The sequence below is a fragment of the Lynx rufus genome, unplaced genomic scaffold (genome assembly GCF_022079265.1).
Source record: "Lynx rufus isolate CCGP_SWC_20201006 ecotype Redwood Valley unplaced genomic scaffold, mLynRuf1.p SCAF_5, whole genome shotgun sequence".
In the NCBI taxonomy this organism is placed as follows: domain Eukaryota; kingdom Metazoa; phylum Chordata; class Mammalia; order Carnivora; family Felidae; genus Lynx; species Lynx rufus.
Window position 1 is genome coordinate 113,555,251 of NW_025814867.1, and position 19,734 is coordinate 113,574,984.

The window sequence follows — 19,734 nt, forward strand, 5'->3', positions numbered from 1 at the left end:
TAAGTGCGGGGTGAAAGACAGTAGCAGTAGAGTATGAGAAGAGAAAGGATAATATTATGAATTGGTAATTATGTTTGTACTGCCAGCCCCACATGGTAATTGTCTAAAGAATAGGCAAAAATATGGTTGTATTTTTAACTACATTTAAAGTAAGCAAAGCTTACATTTCTCTCCAGGGAATATGATTCAGTCAACATTTTAATAAGGCCAGTGATGAAAAAACTTGCTAAGGGTAATATAACAGAATATAGTTGCAGCTCTTAGCTTGAAATTTATATTAGAAAATCTGGCAAGATTTACCTACAGGCATTATATAGTTGTATTTATTCTTCCATCATTTTAGGATGGAAAGTTAGATGTCTGACTTGTGTATTTAACTTTCAAAAGCAGCAACATTATACTTGCATTTTCCGCTAATGGAAGAGTAGTTCTTTGAAGGCTGAACGCAGTATCAGTTCAAGGAAATATACATTAGAAAAATTGGTGTCTGTCAGTGAGTTTTTTGGTCTGATTTTCACCAAAATAGATCAGAAATTTAGAGAAAGTTTGAATTTGTGTCCTTGTTATTGCCCAGAAGGAATTTTCTGGAGGAATGAAAATATAACAGTAAAACACTAATTTTGCATACTCTTTTACACTAATTCTTGGCAGGCCCAAATACTTTACCTAGAATAATTTTTAGTGTTGTTTTCCACCACTGTCCCCCATGCAAAGGGACATTGGTGATCCTCTGATAATTTGATATTGTGGTTCTATAACCCTGCATTATTTCTTCCCTCTCAACAACTTTAAAAAAAAATTAATGTTTATATTTGAGAGAGAGACAGAGCATGAGTCGGGGAGGGGCAGAGAGGGACAGAGAGAGAGACAGAGAGAGAGAGAGAATCCAAAGCAGGCTCCAGGCTCTGAACTGTTAGCACAGAGCCTGATGCAGGGTTCGAACTCATGAACCATGAGATTATGACCTGAGCTGAAGTCGGATGCTTAAACGACTGAGCCACCCAGGTACCCCTCCCTCTCAATAACTTTTAAGAGAAAGTGGAAATTTATGTGTGGAAATTTATGTGTGAGTAGTTAGTCATTTTTAAATACTCATATTTTTCTCTTTCTTTAGAAATGCAAAACCTGGTTTTAAAATATATAGATTTAGATTGTTGAAGAAATTGGATGATTATTTATTCCTTAAGGTTTTTACATACTCTTCTGTATTTTTTTAAATATTTCATGTTTTCATTGGAAACATCAAGTCTCTCATTCTTTCATTACTCTTACTTGATTATTTACTGTTACCTTGCATAGCAAAGCAAGACACAATAAAAATAATAAGCTTATGTAACCATAGGATTTCAGAATTGGAAAACTACTTAGTTTACCCTGACCTCATCAAAAAAGAGAGAAACACATGGAATTTAGGAAAGTGATGAGGAAGCAGTTTAAGAAAAGTATGATCAAGAATATCAAAGCAACTGATTATGACTTCAAGATGTGAAACTGAATTAAAATGTTATGAAATTTAGAGTTGATTGAACTATAGCAAGTTGGCAGAAGTGTGGTTAATTAATGTGCAGCCTTACCTAGTATTACACAGAACATCAGGGCTAGGATGGCACTTCTGGTGACTGTATATGGCCCAAAGAATCCCAGACCCTTTGAGCACGATGGAGGGAGTATAGTTTTACTGTTCTTGGAAACAGGAACATAAATTTTTGACATTCATTATGTTTATAACTTCATTTCAGTCTATAAATTTAGGTATAAACTTTTGAATGAAATATATTTAGAGTACTTACTTCTCCCAACTAATTTTTTTTCCCTTTTTTTGGATGTACCAAGCCTTTGATATACTAAGCTCAGCTTCTATAATTTTAAGTGAATCCATTTTTTAAATCAAATGAAAGATAAAGATAGTATAACTTGTATAAAAATGGAGAGAACTTAAACTAGAATAGTTAATAGACACTTGTAATTTTCATGTGTGTAGACTTTATGCTTGATGAAATAGTATAAATATCTTTTAAATTTCTTTGTATTTTGGTATGTGAAACCCATACAGATGCCGCTTTTGATTCAGTACTGGCACCTGTCCCAGGCTTGCTATCCTGAGAATCTCTGCCCCAGGCACCGTGGGACTCCCTGGGCTCACTAAACCAGGCAGGCTTCTGCACAGTGTGGTGTTTGCTACACAACATGGAAATTGGCTATGAAATCTCCTTAATGAGTGTTTGTATCAGTAAATTCCCTTGTTGTCCATTTTCCATCAGGTAATGTTGTTTTAATTAGTACCAAATGCTCATATCCAATTTCTCCGTGGTGGACATCATAACAAGTAAGGATTATGAAAAAGAAAGAAAGAAAGAAAAAAAAAACAACACAAAACTTTAACAGCTCAGGAATTTGCTGATTTCCTTAGAAGCAAGCACTCAATTGTATCTGAAACTGACTTGGTCCTTACTGCATTTTACTTCAAACTAACATATTAGGTTTGAATATCGTATGAATCTTATAATACCTATAAAGTTCTTAGCCATTTATAAAGATGGTTCAATGTTTAAGTTCCTGAGTATGTTTAGAAGGTCATGATTATTTCCTCCCTATCTACACTTGGCAATGTGAGGTAATGGACAATCAGGGCCTCTAGAAACTTACAATTCAAAGCACAGTCCTTGGAGTGACACTGCTAGCATCCCTCGGGAGCTGGTTCCCGATGTAAATCCTCAACCCACTCGCCATGCCCCCAACCCACTTCCAATCAACTGAATCATAGTATGCCTTTCAACAAGATCCTCGTGTGATTCAGGCGATCCTTACGCCCTTTTCTCAATCCCACTTTTCTTAGTACATAATAACCACATGTAGGTTTACATGCAAGTTTATATTTAGGTTGCAAAATGTACAAGTTAGAGATGGCCACCGGGAAAGGAGGGTGCAAAGAACGAAGAAGACATGCTTCTGAACTAAAGAGTGGATGAAGGTTAAGGGTAGCATTCTGAAGTGAAGATAAAATTTACTTCTTCAAACACCAAAGTGAAGGAAATATAACAAAAGAAAATTAGGAAGGTACACTGAACATTTTCTAAAAAGGGAAGTTTTTAAAAAAAATGTCTGTAGTTGATTATTTTATTTTTAATCAAATTAAGTGTAGATTTACTGATTATGTTATCGTTAGGAAAAAAAAAGCTATTCACTATTTATTGAATTGTTATCTGGGGTAAAACTATCTTGAGAAAGTAGAATAAGAGAGGAGGGGAGAAACAAAGAGACTTGTATAAAGCTTGGTATTGAGAAACATGTGACTTCATAAAGGACACCATGAATGCAAACTTCTCTCAAAAGAGCCTAACTTAAATCACCCCTGACAGATAAAAATATTTCCCGTAATCGAAAGCTTCCTACAAATCTCCTCACCTTTTTTCAAAATAATACGTTGTTCTCATGACATGAAATTATGTAATTCTATACAAAACTAATAGCTTATTAGCAAACTAGGTGAAACAATGGCAGATACATTAATTCAGTATTTTATGTAGATAATTATTGACCATCTGAATATAAGAAATGTTTCCTTTCTCATGATGAGTTTTCTTGAACAAAATCTAAAAACTGCTGACCGTGGTAAAAATTAACAAGAGAACTTTAGGAAAAGACTTTACCAGTCACAGTGTCTTTAAATACTGGATGTAAGAATAATGAACCTTTATGGGGGATTCATGTTTGCAAAATGAGCTACCAGTTGGTAATTAGTGGAGCTGTATAGCACCCTGGTGAAATAGGTATGTTTAATCACTGCCATTTTACAGATGCAAAATGGGCGTTGGAGAATAATGAAGTGTTTGGCCTCAGGGAACCCAGAAAATCACTATCAGCAGAAAGCACTGACTTTTTGAGACATCCAATTGTGATGCAAGTACCAAGGCCAGCGTTAACAACCACTTACTGGCTCTGTGATTTTTGATTTCTTGTGCCTTAATTTCCTCATCTGTAAAATGGGAAGAGTAATAGTATTTATCTCAAAAGGTTGTTATTAAGATTGAATTATTCGATCCATGAAAAACACTTTTACAAGTACCTGACATGTAACTGGACAACCATTGTCCATGAATTATTAGTGGTGTACCCTTCTGAGTGCTGGGGGTGTGAAAGTAAACAAAGGAAATCCCTGCCCTGATGGGCTTACATTCTACGTAGTAACAGAACGTCCTCTTAGTTGATAGACATTTGTGTATGGGTTTTTGTTATGAACAGGTAGAAATAGGGAGTTCTGGAGGCTTTCTTTGTTTTTTTAAATTGCTGGGTTAATTTCACAGTGGCTGAGTGACTTTTCTCAGTTTTCTGGGAATGAGTGCTGAACAAAGAGGATTTTTACTAATTTCTTTAGAATATGACTGAAAGTAGCCCGTTGTTTCAGCATCAGACACTGATTGAGCGTTGAGTGACAAAGACAAGAAATGATCTGCTTTCTTCAGGGGCTCATAAACTAGTGAGAGAGTCAGATACACACATGAATGACTCTAATCAAGACTAACTTTGATAGATATAATAAAAGAACAAAGAAGCAGGAGAAAGAAAAGTGCCTTGGGCAGAGAACAAAAAGGAGAGGAAAAATCAAGAATGTGAACACAAAGGGTAAAGAGAGAAGGGAAGAGATAATGAAGGGGCATGTGTGATGTTCAATTGAATTTTTGGTATTTTGTAGCTGCCAAATAGGTTTGCAAATTTGAGAGGTGGGGACTGGGAGATTGGGAGTGATAATGTCTTAGTTTTGCTGAAACGACTTTCTAGGCTGAAGACAGAGCTGCCCTCACCTGAGGTACCACATCAGCAAACCAAATACAACTTTTGTACCCCTGTAAATTCTCTGACCAAAAATGCATATATCCAGTCGGCCCGCCCCAAGCACCAAGTCAACTCTGTACTTCTTTCCTTCTTACTTTTCACCCCAAACAAGGTTAAATATGTGGCCTCAGCCAGATATTTTCTATTTTTCTCCTCTTTGTTCTTTATCCTATAAAAGTTTTCCACCTTCTACCCCATTTCATGGTTCTCTGAGGAGACTGCCCACTTCACAAAGTGTTAAATAAAGTGTGTTTGTATCACTTAAATTGTCTTTTATTTTTAACAGTTCCCTCATTATGAGTAGGCTCTGCTTTTGGAGAAAAGCATTGTTAGTAAGTAAATGAAATATAACTTTTTGGTAACATATTTGACTTTCTTCGTTATTTTAAGTGTCTTTTCATGTTCAAACTATATTTACTTGAGTTTAAAAAACTAAACATTTTTTTGAGTATGAAAAAAGAATTGGGGAGGAATAATTAACTGATGAGACAATATCTAATTAGTTATAATCAACAAGCAATATGTTTTCTTCTCCATACCCCTCTCATGACACACAGAAGACAATGGTAGTTTTTATATGTAATTATAATGTGAAAACTATTGTTCCCTGTGGTAAGATATTTTTTACAATGTGTATGTGTGCATTTAATTTTAGTAGACATAAATGAAAAACTACAGTTATTTGAGTTATGGGATAATGTATCTGTAAGCTATATGGATAAAAACATAGTAGCATCTGGAAACAGCTAGAACTATGAAATTATTTTTCTACCCTTATTTTATAGATGAGAAAACCAGACTAAGAAAATTAAGATCTGAGCCAAACTCAAATTTTTGACCACCCAGGCCAGTGCCTTTTTCTAATGTTATACATTCTGTGAGAAAAAGTCACTGGTAACAAGGGTATGTTGCTTGATCTCAGATATTTGTGGACACTGCACATTCTAAGCACCAAACTTCTTTCCTGATTTATAGAATAATGCTCTTAAGAAGAACTTAATAAAACAGCATGAATTCCTCAGAGAATAGTGTAAATATTGATTGTGGATTAATTATGAGTTAGCAATACAGACTGACTTTGATTAAAAGGAAATGGAAGGTTTAACAAGCCACAAATTAAAGACTGAGGCACCCCTATTAAAAGACTGAGGAGAATATGAATATTACAATGAGCCCAGGATTAAAATTCACAGCTCTTTGAGCACTGAATTACCTTACTTAATAGTTGGTGTACCATCAGATCCCTTTGGACCACCTTTATGTGTTCCCGCTCCCAATCCCCCCCAACCAAGTGCCTATGGTTTTTTTTTTATTGTGAAGGCTTGTATGTGGCACCTTCTTTAAAGACCTAAACTTGGGCTACTAAAGCCACTACAGAGAACCAGAAGTGCCAATGACTTTTTTTTCTGTACATCTCATTAAGACTTGTAGCCAATGACTGACTGGAGCCAGAACATGGGAGCTCAGCTTCTGTTATCTCCATAGGATGAACTCTGAGATGTAATTTACTCCAGAACTCCCTTATAGTCCTGCCTCCCCATTCTTCAGTCGGTTTTCCTGGGAACTTTCTTAATTAATCACTTGCTAACAAAATCCTGTCTCAGGGCTTGCTTATGGGCAATGAGATTTAGGATCCATCCATCCATCCATCCATCCATCCATCCATATTTACCTAAGCTTGCTACTTCCCTCTCTCTTCCTTGCCTCCATTCATATACTTCTGTCCCCCATTGCACTCCAACTCAACACGCAACACTTGAAACAGCAGGGTGTACACTCTATTCCATTCTATGTTTCTCTATATTTATGTAACCATGCATACATATACACATATGAGGGGATATTTGTGTTCCAAAATTAGCATCATTTGTACATATATTTCTTTGTATTTTGCTCTTCTTTGTATTTTGCAATATTTAGGTTCCTAATAAAGAAGGAAATTAGCACTTCCAACTAGGAATTCTATTATAAGTTGTCCTTGTTATAAGTTTTTAAAAAAATATTTGCTTGGAAGGAGAAATCACTTTATAGAAGCAAATAGGTAAAATGTACAGTTACAATATGAAGGCATGGTTGGGAAAGGTTTTAATCCTATTAATCATTTCAAACCTCTCTGAAAGGTTTGATATTCTAACACCTTTGATTGGTTGCCTCTACGTATGAAAAGATGATGATCTTTATTTAGTTTGTATACAATTCCCATGCTATTGTATAATAATTCTATGTTATATTATATGTCAATTATTTCCCTAATTCTTTCTTTTTTTTTAATTTTTAAAAAAATTTTATTTACTTTTGAAGAGAGAGAGACGGTGTGAGCAGGCGAGGGGCAGAGAGAGAGAGAGAGAGAGAGAGAGAGAGAGAGAATATGAAGCAGGATCCAGGCTCTGAGCTGTCAGCAGAGGCCCCTACACAGGGCTCGAACTTGCAAACTGTGAGATCATGACCTGAGCTAAAGTCAGACGCTTAACCAACGGAGCCACCCAGGCGCCTGCTAATTCTTAAATTAAATTAAATGATTTCTAATACTGATTTTCATCTTTGGGTCTGTTTATAAAATTAATCCTTACAACCCACTAGAAGACTTGATATCTTTCTTCATTTCCATTTTGTAAAAGTGAAGTGTGAGACATAGGAAGATTAATTGACTTTTCTTGGCCATAGGCATAATGAGCATCACAATCAGAACATGAACTAGGAATCCATGGCTTCCACCTCCATGTTTACTACAAGTTTAGTAACTCCATTAGCACTGCATCATTGCCATTTTCTTAAAAAATAGACTCCCTCATCACATTATTTATTCCACCATTAAAACGGGAAAATTATGCCAGCATCTTTCAGAATTTTATTGATTTCTAAAATTTTGATTGGATGATTATGGTTCCCTTTTTACAGAATCTGTATGATTTGTCCTTAATTGGAAATATTACAAGTTATCTTCATCTTACAACATTTGAAACATAAATGACTATAAAATGAGAATTATTTTCTGTGTACAAAATATAGCCTTTATAAAGCATAGAGGGGTATTTTCATTCTGAAAAGTTGCTGATATATTTGTGCCCATTGCTTTTTAAATAATGAGAATTTTTGCATATCTAAAGATCTACTTAATCTAGTAGACAGAAAATATGTTTACTTTGTGACAGCATGCTAGAGGTTGTAACGTTTGAAAGGAGAGCTCAGCAGGATTTCTGAGCACATGCTGGTGTGGCCAATGTGCACAATCTGTAATCCAATTAAAACTCAGTAAATTTCTCTTTTCTTAGACTATGGAGTTACTCATGTGAATTCATCATGATAACGACAGTTTTCATTGACTACATAATGCTGAAATTACTAGACGGTCAAAAATGGGTACAGGCAGGCTACTGAGTTACCGCTCCCTTTTTCAAACATACATTTGCTCAGAATCAATAGAATAGGAAAAGATAGACTTCTATTTCTGTTCTTGACCTATATTTTTTCAAAGGAAATCAAAATTTGTGATGTTCCTTTGCTTCTAGTAATTTACAGAAATGCAAGAAGTTCCTTCTCACTTTAATATACAACTAGAAATTATATATAATTTTTACATTATTTTTTTAAAATTTAATGTTCCCTTTATCAATATTCCAGAGCAGTATTAGCACAATGAGACATATTAGAATTGTTATGTCCTCTCCTATAATATCTATAGCAACAATATCATAATAGTGAGGAATAAAGGGAAAAACACATAAAGAAAGAATGTGAATGCAAGAAAGATAAAGAAGTATATAATTTGGGAAAATATAGTAATTGAGAACAATTTTAAATGACAAAAATGAAAATTAAGATTAAGTTGATTTATAAACCAGATTTATCTGGGCGGCTTCTTAAAAAAGTAAAACAGCTGACCTAAATGTAAAACTCCATTTATCCCTTAAATCATCCGTTCCAAATTATAGAGAATTGTAACTGTAAACTCATTGGCAAACAATATAGGCTATACAAACTCCTTCTTTAGGTTCTAGCAATTCCATTTTACTATGTCTTCCAAGTGAATTTTAGAAACAATGTTATGTCAGCTAAACTGTAAGTTGAAGGAGTTATTACCTCATACTATGTTGGAAAAATCCCTATAGTAAATCATGACAGAGATGAACATCTTATGTCTTTTAACTTTATCATCTGACATAAAACAAGACAAATTAAGAAAAGTATAAGCACAGTAGTAAACTAGAGTTTTGAAAGACATAGTAGGTATGAGGTTATGTCACAGAACAGGTTTTAAAGTAAAATAATATAACAACATGCTCAATATATACATATATACATATATATGTATATATAGTTTCTTTAGGAAGCTCCAAATAAGACCTACTTTCTCATAGTACTTGATCTCGTAGTCCAGAATGGCTCCATTGGAAAAAGCAGGTGCTTGCCATGATAGGGCAATGCTATTTTGGGATGCCCAGTCCTTCCTTACCACACCTATCAGGGAAGGTGCTGAAAGGAAAGAAAATAACTAAGAATTAATTGGCAGGAATCATTCTCCATCATCTTTTCTTTAATATTTTGTCTTCCAAGGAAAATATAATTCTTGTTGAAGCGGGTAGCAATTGTTGATGTCAGATTAATAAGAAAGGCTCAGGATCTACTCTATTTAATCCAAATAAAGTATTAAAATATATTTAGAAGCACTACTAGGGAACATAGGAAAAACTCAAATAGTCCAAGAATAAGAGCCAGAACTCATCATCTTCATCTTTGTTAGAGGAGATTTTTCTTTAAGATGGCTTTGGTTTTAGTCTATGACATGAGGTACAATACATTTGGATCCTGTATTTTATCAAATCTAAATCTACTATAGAAAAATACTCTGAAATTACAAGATCATTTATAGGCTTTTCTTTCTCTTCAAGACTTAATACTTTGTAAACTGTTAGTACTTTATAAAACTTTATATTACAAACATCTTTAGTAACTTATTGCATATCAAAGTGAAAATTATTTCTTTTGCATGGTTTCTGTGACATTTGAATAAAATTGAAACATTTAACTTCTGAAGTTTATTTTCAGAAGTATGTCTTTATTCCCCTATATAACATTGTATTAGCAACCCAATCCTAATCTAAGGTAATCTTGCATTTGACTTCCAAGATTTCCCTGGATTTATATATCATAATTTTCTCTAACAAAATACTCATTTTTAAGTATTCTAATTTTTAAAACAATAGGTTTTTGCATAGAAGTTAAATTTCACTCATAAAAAGAAAAATACAAATTGAATATACTGAGGTATCATTTTTCACTAATCAGATTGGCAAAAATCCAAAAATTTGACACCAGGCTCTATTGGCTAGACTTTAGGGAAAAGCACTTTAGTACACTGTCGGTGGTAATGCAAAATAGTACAACTTTTATGAAGGGAAATTTAACAATTTGAGGCAAATTATATGTTCATTTACACTTGGGCTTTTTGGAATCTATCCCAAAAACACACTGAACAAACACAGAGAGACACATTTATAAGATTACTCACTGAGATTTATTTGTAAAGATTGGAAATAATTTAACTGTCCATCAAAAAGGGATGGGTTGAAAACCTATGCTACATCCACCAGAGAATTATGACTATAAATACTCCATATAAAAATGGAGTTTTTTCAGGGTATATTTTTAAATAAAAAAAGTAAGGAGGGAAAATGTACAAAAAACAATGTAAGGATAAGCCTAAGAATAAAAAAATAATAACAATAGTCACCCTTAGGGGTGGGAAGCAACAGGATGGACATGATAAGGTTAGAAGATAGAAGTCTCAATATTGCCCTCCCTTGAAGATTTACTTTGGAACTCTGTGAATAGTTAAATGGTTAGAAAGCAAATTATTTTAAAAAGTAATATCAAAAAATTAAAAGAAAAATGAAACCTGTGTATTGAGGCACAGCTTCCAAGAGTAACTACTTAAAGTGACTTAAAACATAGTAACTTAGTGTATATCCCAAAGAGGTAGTTTTAAGGATTAAAAAAAATCTGCAAAAATGACTAAACTGTTTTTAGTAATGATATTGCTGTTGGTAGTATTCGTATTGTAAATCTGAATCCTTGTGCGTATGTTGAGGGTTAAAGCAAATGAGTAATATGGTGTTACTGGGGACTAGGTCTGTTTATTTGTTTTTTTCAACAGGAAACGGAGATACAGATATCAGATCAATGAAGGTACATAAAAACTCTGTAATAGTAAACTCATATTGGAATTATCATTATGAACTCACAATGTCTTTCCAACTCATTTCCAGAAATCTATTCAAATGAACCAATTGCAGGTGAGGATAGAATTTGAAAAAATTGATTCTCTATGATTAAAATAAATATACTTTAAATTTGTAAGAAAGGCTCAAGTATTAGGTTTGGTATTTTCTTTCTGAATGTTGCCTTTGTATCGTAAAGATAAAGTATTTCTTAAATTTGTGAGAATGAAAAGTTTGGTTCTCCCAAGGAATTAAGTACTTTAGAAATTATATTAAAACTCTTTCCAGCTTTTCAGTGAAAGCATTATTGCCCTAAAATGTATTTTTAAAAATGAGTGATGATAATAACAGAAGTCGCTAAAAGGTAGAAGTGTGCTATAAGCTAAAACAGAAGTGGATAGCATGGTAAATAAGAAAAAGTGCTCAGATAATTCATTATTTAAATTGAGTCATATTAGTACTAATAAACTACCATTAATAAATGTCATTAATGCTCTTGAACTGTAGTATAATAGTGTATTAATGGAGTTTTATGGAAAAATTATAACTTTAAGATGAATCATATAAATTAGAAGTTGACTTCTATATAACAATTCATTATAATTTTTAAAAATGTCCTTTTCATGTATACAATCTTATGGGTAATTTTCAGTTTAATGTGCAATGTCATAAGGCAATAATATTACCAGTGTACTACATTTTGCCACATAATTATTTAGCACTCAAGGTCAAATGATATAATTCTTGCAAAACTGATAATAAATTCAATTATGGCAGCATATTAGAATAATTATTGATTAACATACAGGTATTATCTTTTCTATTTCCAATTCCCCACTGGTTAATTAACAGTACATGTACATCACCTAAATTTTATGAGTCCTCTCCTATACTTCTATAAAATAAAGAAAATCTATTCTTTAACTACTCTGGGAAGTACTAATGAATATACTATTTTCTAAGAAATCTAGTTATAAATTCTTCACTTATACATGGACTTCAGTGTCCAATAACCATATAAACTCTAAAATCTCTTCACTTCTGCTTATCCTCTTTATATGTAAATGTCTATATTTTACATAGTTGCATAACCATGTATTTGAAATCTTATTCCATATTTTCATATAGTCTCCATAATTATTATTTTCATGGAAAAATATTAAATTATGTTTCTACTTTATCAGACAATTCCTCTAGTTTTGAAATTTCCTATATGGTTCTGTTAGAGTTCTCATACTTTATGCACACATTTTTTATTTTGTTATTTTACAGAGAATGGTGCTTTACATGATTTGGATGTTCTGAACCACACTATGTACTAACCTATTGTTTTTGAAAAGAGCTGCGCAATATACACTAGGCACACATTTTAAACAGTTAATGAATTAAAGCAGAGGATGTGGGAAATAATTTATAGGTCAATATACATCCCAAATGCTGCATCTTCTATTTTGTGAGAAGGCTAGCACCATATGGAATTTTATTTTAAAATATGGCATCAATACATGAAACCTCAAGAATTTGTTTTGAATATATTTGACAAATTTGTTTTCTTAATAACCTGAATTTATATAACATCTGAATTTGGCATATTGTGACAACACTGTAGTACCAACAAACATAAAGGGGAAAATACACTTATTCCTCCACATGAGAAAAACTAATTTTAGAACACAGAGGGCAGCTATTGATTTTAACTTCTGATTCTAAAAAGTCAGAGAAAGAAATAAATAGTCAGGGAAATAATATCTTCTGGAGTTTGTCAGATCAGAGACTAACTGAAAGACTTGAAGGCTCAAGCAATGTTTCCTGAGTAAAGAATTGTGCATTCAGTATAGTTTTCAGTACATTTGTATTTCTGATATACATCCTTTCTTAAGCCTTCAAAATCTTAGCTTTGACCTTCAAAATAAATGATTGTTGAATAGATTACCACATTTTTGAAAATGGCTTTAATACAACCCTTTTTGATTACTACATTTTCTGAATCTCAAATAGTTTACCAAGAACTACATGGCAAAACAAGAAAAGTACATCGTGGAGTTAGTGAACAAAGGAGATTTTATTCACATTAGGATGAGTGTTATTTTCTGATGCTTACATGGAAATACCTGAAAGAACTGTAAATTATTCTAGGTAATTACTTTGGTCCTAATTAAGATTTAATTGTGTGTGTGTGTGTGTGTGTGCACGTGTGTGTGTGTGTGTGTGTGTGTGTGTTTAGGTGAAGAAGAGAGAGATGGGGGAGAGCAAGAGCACACTTCTACACTCATGTATTTGCGACAATGGAAATCTTCACAATGAATGTTAAATAGTAGAATCTTAGTACTAGGATAGACCTTGTAAGTCATTTAGTATATTATTTCAGCAATGCAGAAAATTCCTCAACATATTCTTGTTAGCCGATTACCCACTTCTTGCTTCAACAGTTGCTCTAAAGAGTACACTACTTCATAAGGCTGTCCATTTCTGTTTGAAAATCTCTAATTGTTAACAAATTCTCATATGGAGTCATTGTTTTCTTCCTGTAACTTTAACCTAGGTCCTGGTTCTTACCTTTAGCATTAATGGAATTAACTCTTCACTTTTGCTCATCTATCATACTTCTTTTTTTTTTCTTTCTCTTTTTCCTATCCTTTTCCTTCCTTCCTCTCTTCTTTCTTCATTTCCCTTTTTAGTGCTTTTCACTCTCTTTTCTTTATTCTCTTCCTTTCTCTTCTTCCCTGTGCTTCTTTCCAGAGAGATGTATGCGTGTCTGTGTGTGTGTGGTGGAGGGGGGTATAATCACTGACATAATGAAATGTAAACAACATAATAAGTAAATAACAATGGCATAATAAAAAAAAATATACACCAGAAATTGCAAATCAAGAACCAACTTTTAAGACTATGATTTTCCCTTTGTCTTTGCCAGTGAACCAATGGGTAGAGTTGCCAAGCAAGAATATGGAGTAGTGTTTCAGTAGATGCTCAGGAAAGAGACATGCTATAATCAATACAATTCTACTTGTGAAGTTTTGTGAATGTGATATTTATCATGTTAATTGACATTTTGAAACTACTTTTGATCGATATCTTGTTTTGGAAATAGTTATTAAATATATTATGCTTTATAAAACATAATATATCAACAATATCTGCCTCATATGCTTTTATTTTGATGTCTTTCTTATAATCAGAGTTTAATAGCAATCTATATTGTTACCTACTTTCCCCATGTGGTTGAAATCTGGTTCTGAGTTTGAAATATACATGAAATATACAGCAGAATCGATGCTTTATTTTCTTTCTAGTGTCTAGCTTTGTCCTGTACCTGGGAATAACATGGTATGCTAAGCCGTATGACAGCTGTGATAGGATGAATAATGGCTCACAAATAGATTCACATCTAATCCCCAGAACCTGTGAATGTTCCTCCCTGGCAAAAGAGACTTTGCAGTTTTGATTAAGCTAAGGATTTTGAGATGGAAAGATTATCCTGAATTACCCAGGTGGGCCTGATGTAATCACAAGTGCCAAAAGAGGGAGGCAGGAGGCGACTTGTCTACAGAAGGAAGGCTCTGAGCCAAAGAATGTAGGCAACCTGTAGAAAGTAGAAGAGGGAAGGAATGAATTCTCCTTGGAACCTCCAGAAGGAACCAGCCCTCCTGACACCCCTGTTTTTATACCTATAAGACTCATGTTGGACTTCTGATGTCCAGAACTATAAGATAATAAATATGTGTTGTTCTTGAACAGTAAATTTGTGGTAATTTGTTACAGTGGTAACAGGAAAATTACAACACTTTAACTGGTTTATCTTTAAAGACCTTAATTTGGGATAGATACATTTATGGTTCTGTAGGGAAAGTGGGTAGGTTTTAAAAAAAAACGAGTTTCTAAAAAAATTAAAACAAAACAAAAAAGTTCTAAAGCAGTGATAAAAAGCATCTATTTGTTTAATTACCTAATTCATTTGATAATTTACAACCTTAAAAAAGTATTCAATCTGTTTCTTTTAAACATATTTTGAAAAATGTTGGATACTCTCATCCTAAAGACTTTCCTTATTTAACCTATAGTCTGTTAGGTTTCTCACTTCTCTGCCTTTCTTATTAAAAAAGGGAGAGGTTTTCTTCTTCCTGATTATACCACCTTAAGCTATTGGTGATATTGGACTACTTTTTTTTTCCAGTTTTTCCTCCAAGTTAATGTTGTTCTGTATTTTAAAAAAGCCCTTAGCTCTGAATTTCAAGTCTTTTCCAAAGAAACACTAACATCATGTAACACAAAGCTTGGTCACTCTATTTCTTCCTACCATATCAATGTGATGCTGGTAGGTAGCTTGACAAGACAAGTGAAAAATTGTGGAAATATTTGCACTGAAAACTCTCACCACCTGTGGAGGCCGCAGTGAAAAATCACTTTTTAAATAATAAGTTAAAATGGTACAGCACTGTCAGCACTTAATTACAGAGAGTAAAACCTGAAGAATTATCTTTAAAGTTCTTTTCAGCATAATCTGTGCCTTTTTAATTTATATTTTATTAGTCTATGACTTGCTGATTTAATGCGTTCACTGTTAAGCTTGTCTTTAGGCTGCTGTTTATAGTAATTTATACCACATACCTCTCCTGACTATTATATCATTCCAGAGACATTTAAGAAATTGTTTATATGACAGATGCTATAAAATGCAGTTTCTTTGAAATATAAAGACAAAAAAAAGTATTCCCAAATTAGAACAGCCTGAGATTCTGCTGACCTTATTATTACCTGTCAATTTTTAGCAAAAAGATCTATGTTGTGCCAGTATTTTCTAAGCATTTAAAATATGCTGTTCACCAGTATCTCAGAAAGTTGCCCTTTCCAGAAGGCCAAAATCAAGAATGTGTCCTTTCTCGGCTTAACTTCAAACAATTTCCTTATTCATGGCATCCCATTTTATTAAAATCAAGAATATTGGTTTCTAGTAATTTTTCTAGGTAAAAATACAACTATTTGAACTGTACAATTATAAAAATTATATATGAAAATTATATAAATAGATTAAACATATTATATTTAAATATGGGTTGTAACTCCTGGGCCTCAGCTGATTCATGAAAAATTTGTTCCACATACAGGGAAAAAGATGAGCCCATTTAAATAACATCAAAAAAAGGAAAAAATGAGCAGGAAAGTCATCTATACATAAGTAACTAAAATAATTTTAACTAGTACTGTGGAAAGGAGGCACCTAAGTGATCAAATTTGCAAAAACATAAGTCTTTAAAATAATATAATGAATTGAGGCTTCTGGGTGGCTCAGTCGGTTGAGCTTCCAACTCTTGATTTTGGCTCAGGTCATGATCTCGCAGTTTGTGGGTTCAAGCCCCACATCCAGCACTGTACTGACAGCGTGGAGTCTGTGATCTTCTCTCTCCCTCTGTCTCTGCCCATCCCTCATTCTCTATCTCTCTCTCAAAATAAATAAATAAACTTAAAAACATGAAATAATATAGTAAATGGAAAAAGTTTTACAAATTTTATTGTACATTAAAAAAAAGTTTGGACACTTGAAAGAACTCCATACAATATATTTTAATGAAGCTGTTTTAAAACTGATGTATATACACAGGCATGGGAAAATAAGTGTCATACTTAACGTGATAAAAACAAGTCGTAAATCAACATTCATACTGTGATTTAAAAAAAAATCTAGGGGCCCCTGGTGGCCCAGTTTGTTAAGTGTCCAACTTTGGCTCAGGTCATGATCTTGTGGTTCAGGAGTTCGAGCCCCGTGTCGGGCTCTGTGCAGACAGCTCAGAGCCTGGAGCCTGTTTCAGATTCTGTGTCTCCAGAGACTCTCTCTGCCCTTCCTCTGCTCACACTCTGTCTCTCTCTCCTTCAAAAATGAATAAACATAAAAAAGTATTCAAAAAATTCTAAATACTAGATACCCCCAAATTGTTAACTAAATTATATAACTATTATATAACCAAATTGTCTAACTATCAAGACCATATTGGAAGATTTGGGAATGGATGATGAGGTAAATGATAACCTAGTTTCCCTACTAAATATTAGTTCAGCAATATTTATAAAAAGGTCATTCAGAGATGACCCTCCTTTTGAGGATGATGAGAACAAAGAAAAGCAAATAGATGATATACCTGTTTGGGACTAAGAATCCCTGAAAGTTAACCAAGGAACACTTTTTGAACTTACTCTGGCTGCAAAATACTTAGACATCAAAGGTTTCTTGATGTTACATCCAATACTGTTGCCAATATGATCAAGAGGAAAACAAGGAGATCTGCAAGAACTTCAATACCAAAACGGACTTTATTAAAGAAGAGGAAGCCCATGTATGCAAACAGAACCAGCAGTATCAAGAGAAGTGAAATGTTGTGCCTGACGCTAACACTGTAAGGACTGCTCTAAACACTAGTTGAACTATTCTATTTAAAACTGTTAACATTGGGGTGCCTGAGTGGCTCAGTTAGTTGAGTGTTGGACTTCAACTCAGGTTATGATCTCATGGTCTGTGAGTTCAAGCCCCACGTGGGGCTCTGTGCTGACAGCTCAGAGCCTGGAGCCTGCTTCAGATTCTCTCTCTCTCTCTCTCTCTCTCTGCCCTTCCCCTCATCACACTCTAGAGTCTCTCAACAATGAATAAATGCTAAAAAAAATTTAAACTATTATCATTAGACAAATAGTAGACAAATGCAGCAGCAAATCAATTATATTAGCAGAATACTATTGCCATTGCATGCATAGTTTGAGTACAGATTCTAAACCTATGGCTGAGTTTCTTCTAGACCAAAAGTTTTTATTCTTTGCTCTGAATAAAACTGAACCCTGGGATATCTATTAAAAATATAATGAATATATATGCATATATATACATAATATATGTACATATGCATATATACATTTTAAAATGGAATCACATCAAGCTATTAATAGTGGTTTCTCATGCTAGCCTAGGAAAACTAGATGTAACAAGAGAATAACAGAAGTGAATCTAACAATTGACCAGTTACTGATTTTTAAATTATATTAACAAATTATATTATCTGTACCTTTTGAAACTACTTTAAAAGGAATACAATTTTATTTTTAAAAACCTAACTAATCTTTGTCATCTCATAGCTAACGTGACATTCTGAAATTGTTTTCAAAAATATAATTGAAGAGTTAATAAATTTCAGAAACTTAAACCTAAATGTTAACAGACTTATAAGCTATGACCATAAAGTAATACATGTGGCTTATGGAGGAGTCATTTAATTATAATCTTTCCCTGTATTTTTGTCATCCTTGAATTTATATGATGATACAAAATTGCAGAGGAAGCTAGATGGAAGAACACTGGATTCAAAAGTATTTTAACCCAAGAAGCTTTATGAAAATTAGTTTTATAAATGTTATGGATTTGCTTATTGGATGTCTTAAGAAGGAAAAAAAATCTTTTTCTGTGCTGTTGTCACCTAAAGTGCATAAATAGACAAGACAGTTTTAGTTCCATTTTGGGGCTGTGAAATGACCCATGGATGACCTGGGGAATTTTAGAAGAAAGATTCACATTTAAGGAATGGTTCATAATATAAGATAAAATCACAGCAATTACCATTCTTCCCCTTCAGATAGAACTATGAACTAGCTGAAGACTTCTTTAATCACTTTGGATGCAATTGATTTTGATGTCTGAACTCCTAAAAGGTTTACTATCTATTCCTCATGACATCTAGCAATTGACTGCCTTTATCATAAGCTCTTGATATTCCTCTTTATAGAGTATATGATAATATATTAAAATTTTTAAGTGTTTATTTATGAGAGAGAGAGAAACAGAGTGCAAGCAGGGGAGGGGCAGAGAGAGAGGGAGACACAGAATCCAAACAGGCTCCAGGCTCTGAGATGTCATCACAGAGACCAATGCAGGGCTGGAACTCATGGACTGTTGAGATCCTGACCTGAGCCAAAGTCGGAAGCTTAACTGACTGAGACACCGAGGCATCCCTATAATGATATATTGTACTTCACTTTTTAACTTCCTGTGCACTTCAGATATATCATCTAATATACATTTTAACTTTGTAGGTACAGTTATTTTCATTTTAAAGATGAGGACATAGGATCAAACAGAAGCAACTTGCAGTTACATAAGAGGTAGAAGTGGACTCTAGGCTAAGTCTGGTACTTATGGACTGTACCCCAGTGATTGTGGCATTTCAGGATCTGAACGTTCCATAGGACCTAGTACAGTGCCACACAAACACATCAGGTAACTTTTATGTGAATCTCTTTTATTCAAAACTTGTTTAAATCTTGTTTCAAACCTTATCAGATAATTGTCCCGTCCATGGGGTTTTTGTTCTATAAATCCTCTATGGTACCATAGGAGCAATGGTCAATTGAGTCATATACTCCATGTATATGACATCATTTTATGAGAGTAGATTAATATAAGAAAAAAATAATCTATAATATAGCATAGTAACATATAATATTAATACCAGAAAATAAGTAATGAGGCAAAGTGATAGGAATTTGAACATGCTGTATCAATAAAAATGGATATGCTATAATTTAATATGTATAATATTAAAATCCATCTTGGATTAGTTTATTGAATTTTCAATATTTTCCATTATTTAACTGTCTCATTTGAAAAAAAAAGTATTTGGATTGAGGAATAATAGGAAAACCAAAAATA

At 33.4% G+C, this 19,734-nt stretch overlaps 1 protein-coding gene across 2 annotated transcripts in view; it reads right to left on the minus strand.

The window, feature by feature from the left end:
- The window catches only part of EPHA6 (EPH receptor A6), an 884,276-nt gene that overhangs the window by 316,222 nt on the left and 548,320 nt on the right, over positions 1 to 19,734 (minus strand). For both annotated transcript variants that reach the window (XM_047099574.1, XM_047099573.1), the window contains exon 6: positions 9,182 to 9,306. In XM_047099574.1, coding sequence (XP_046955530.1) covers positions 9,182 to 9,306 — 125 coding nt within the window. The remainder of the gene's footprint in view (positions 1 to 9,181; positions 9,307 to 19,734) is intronic.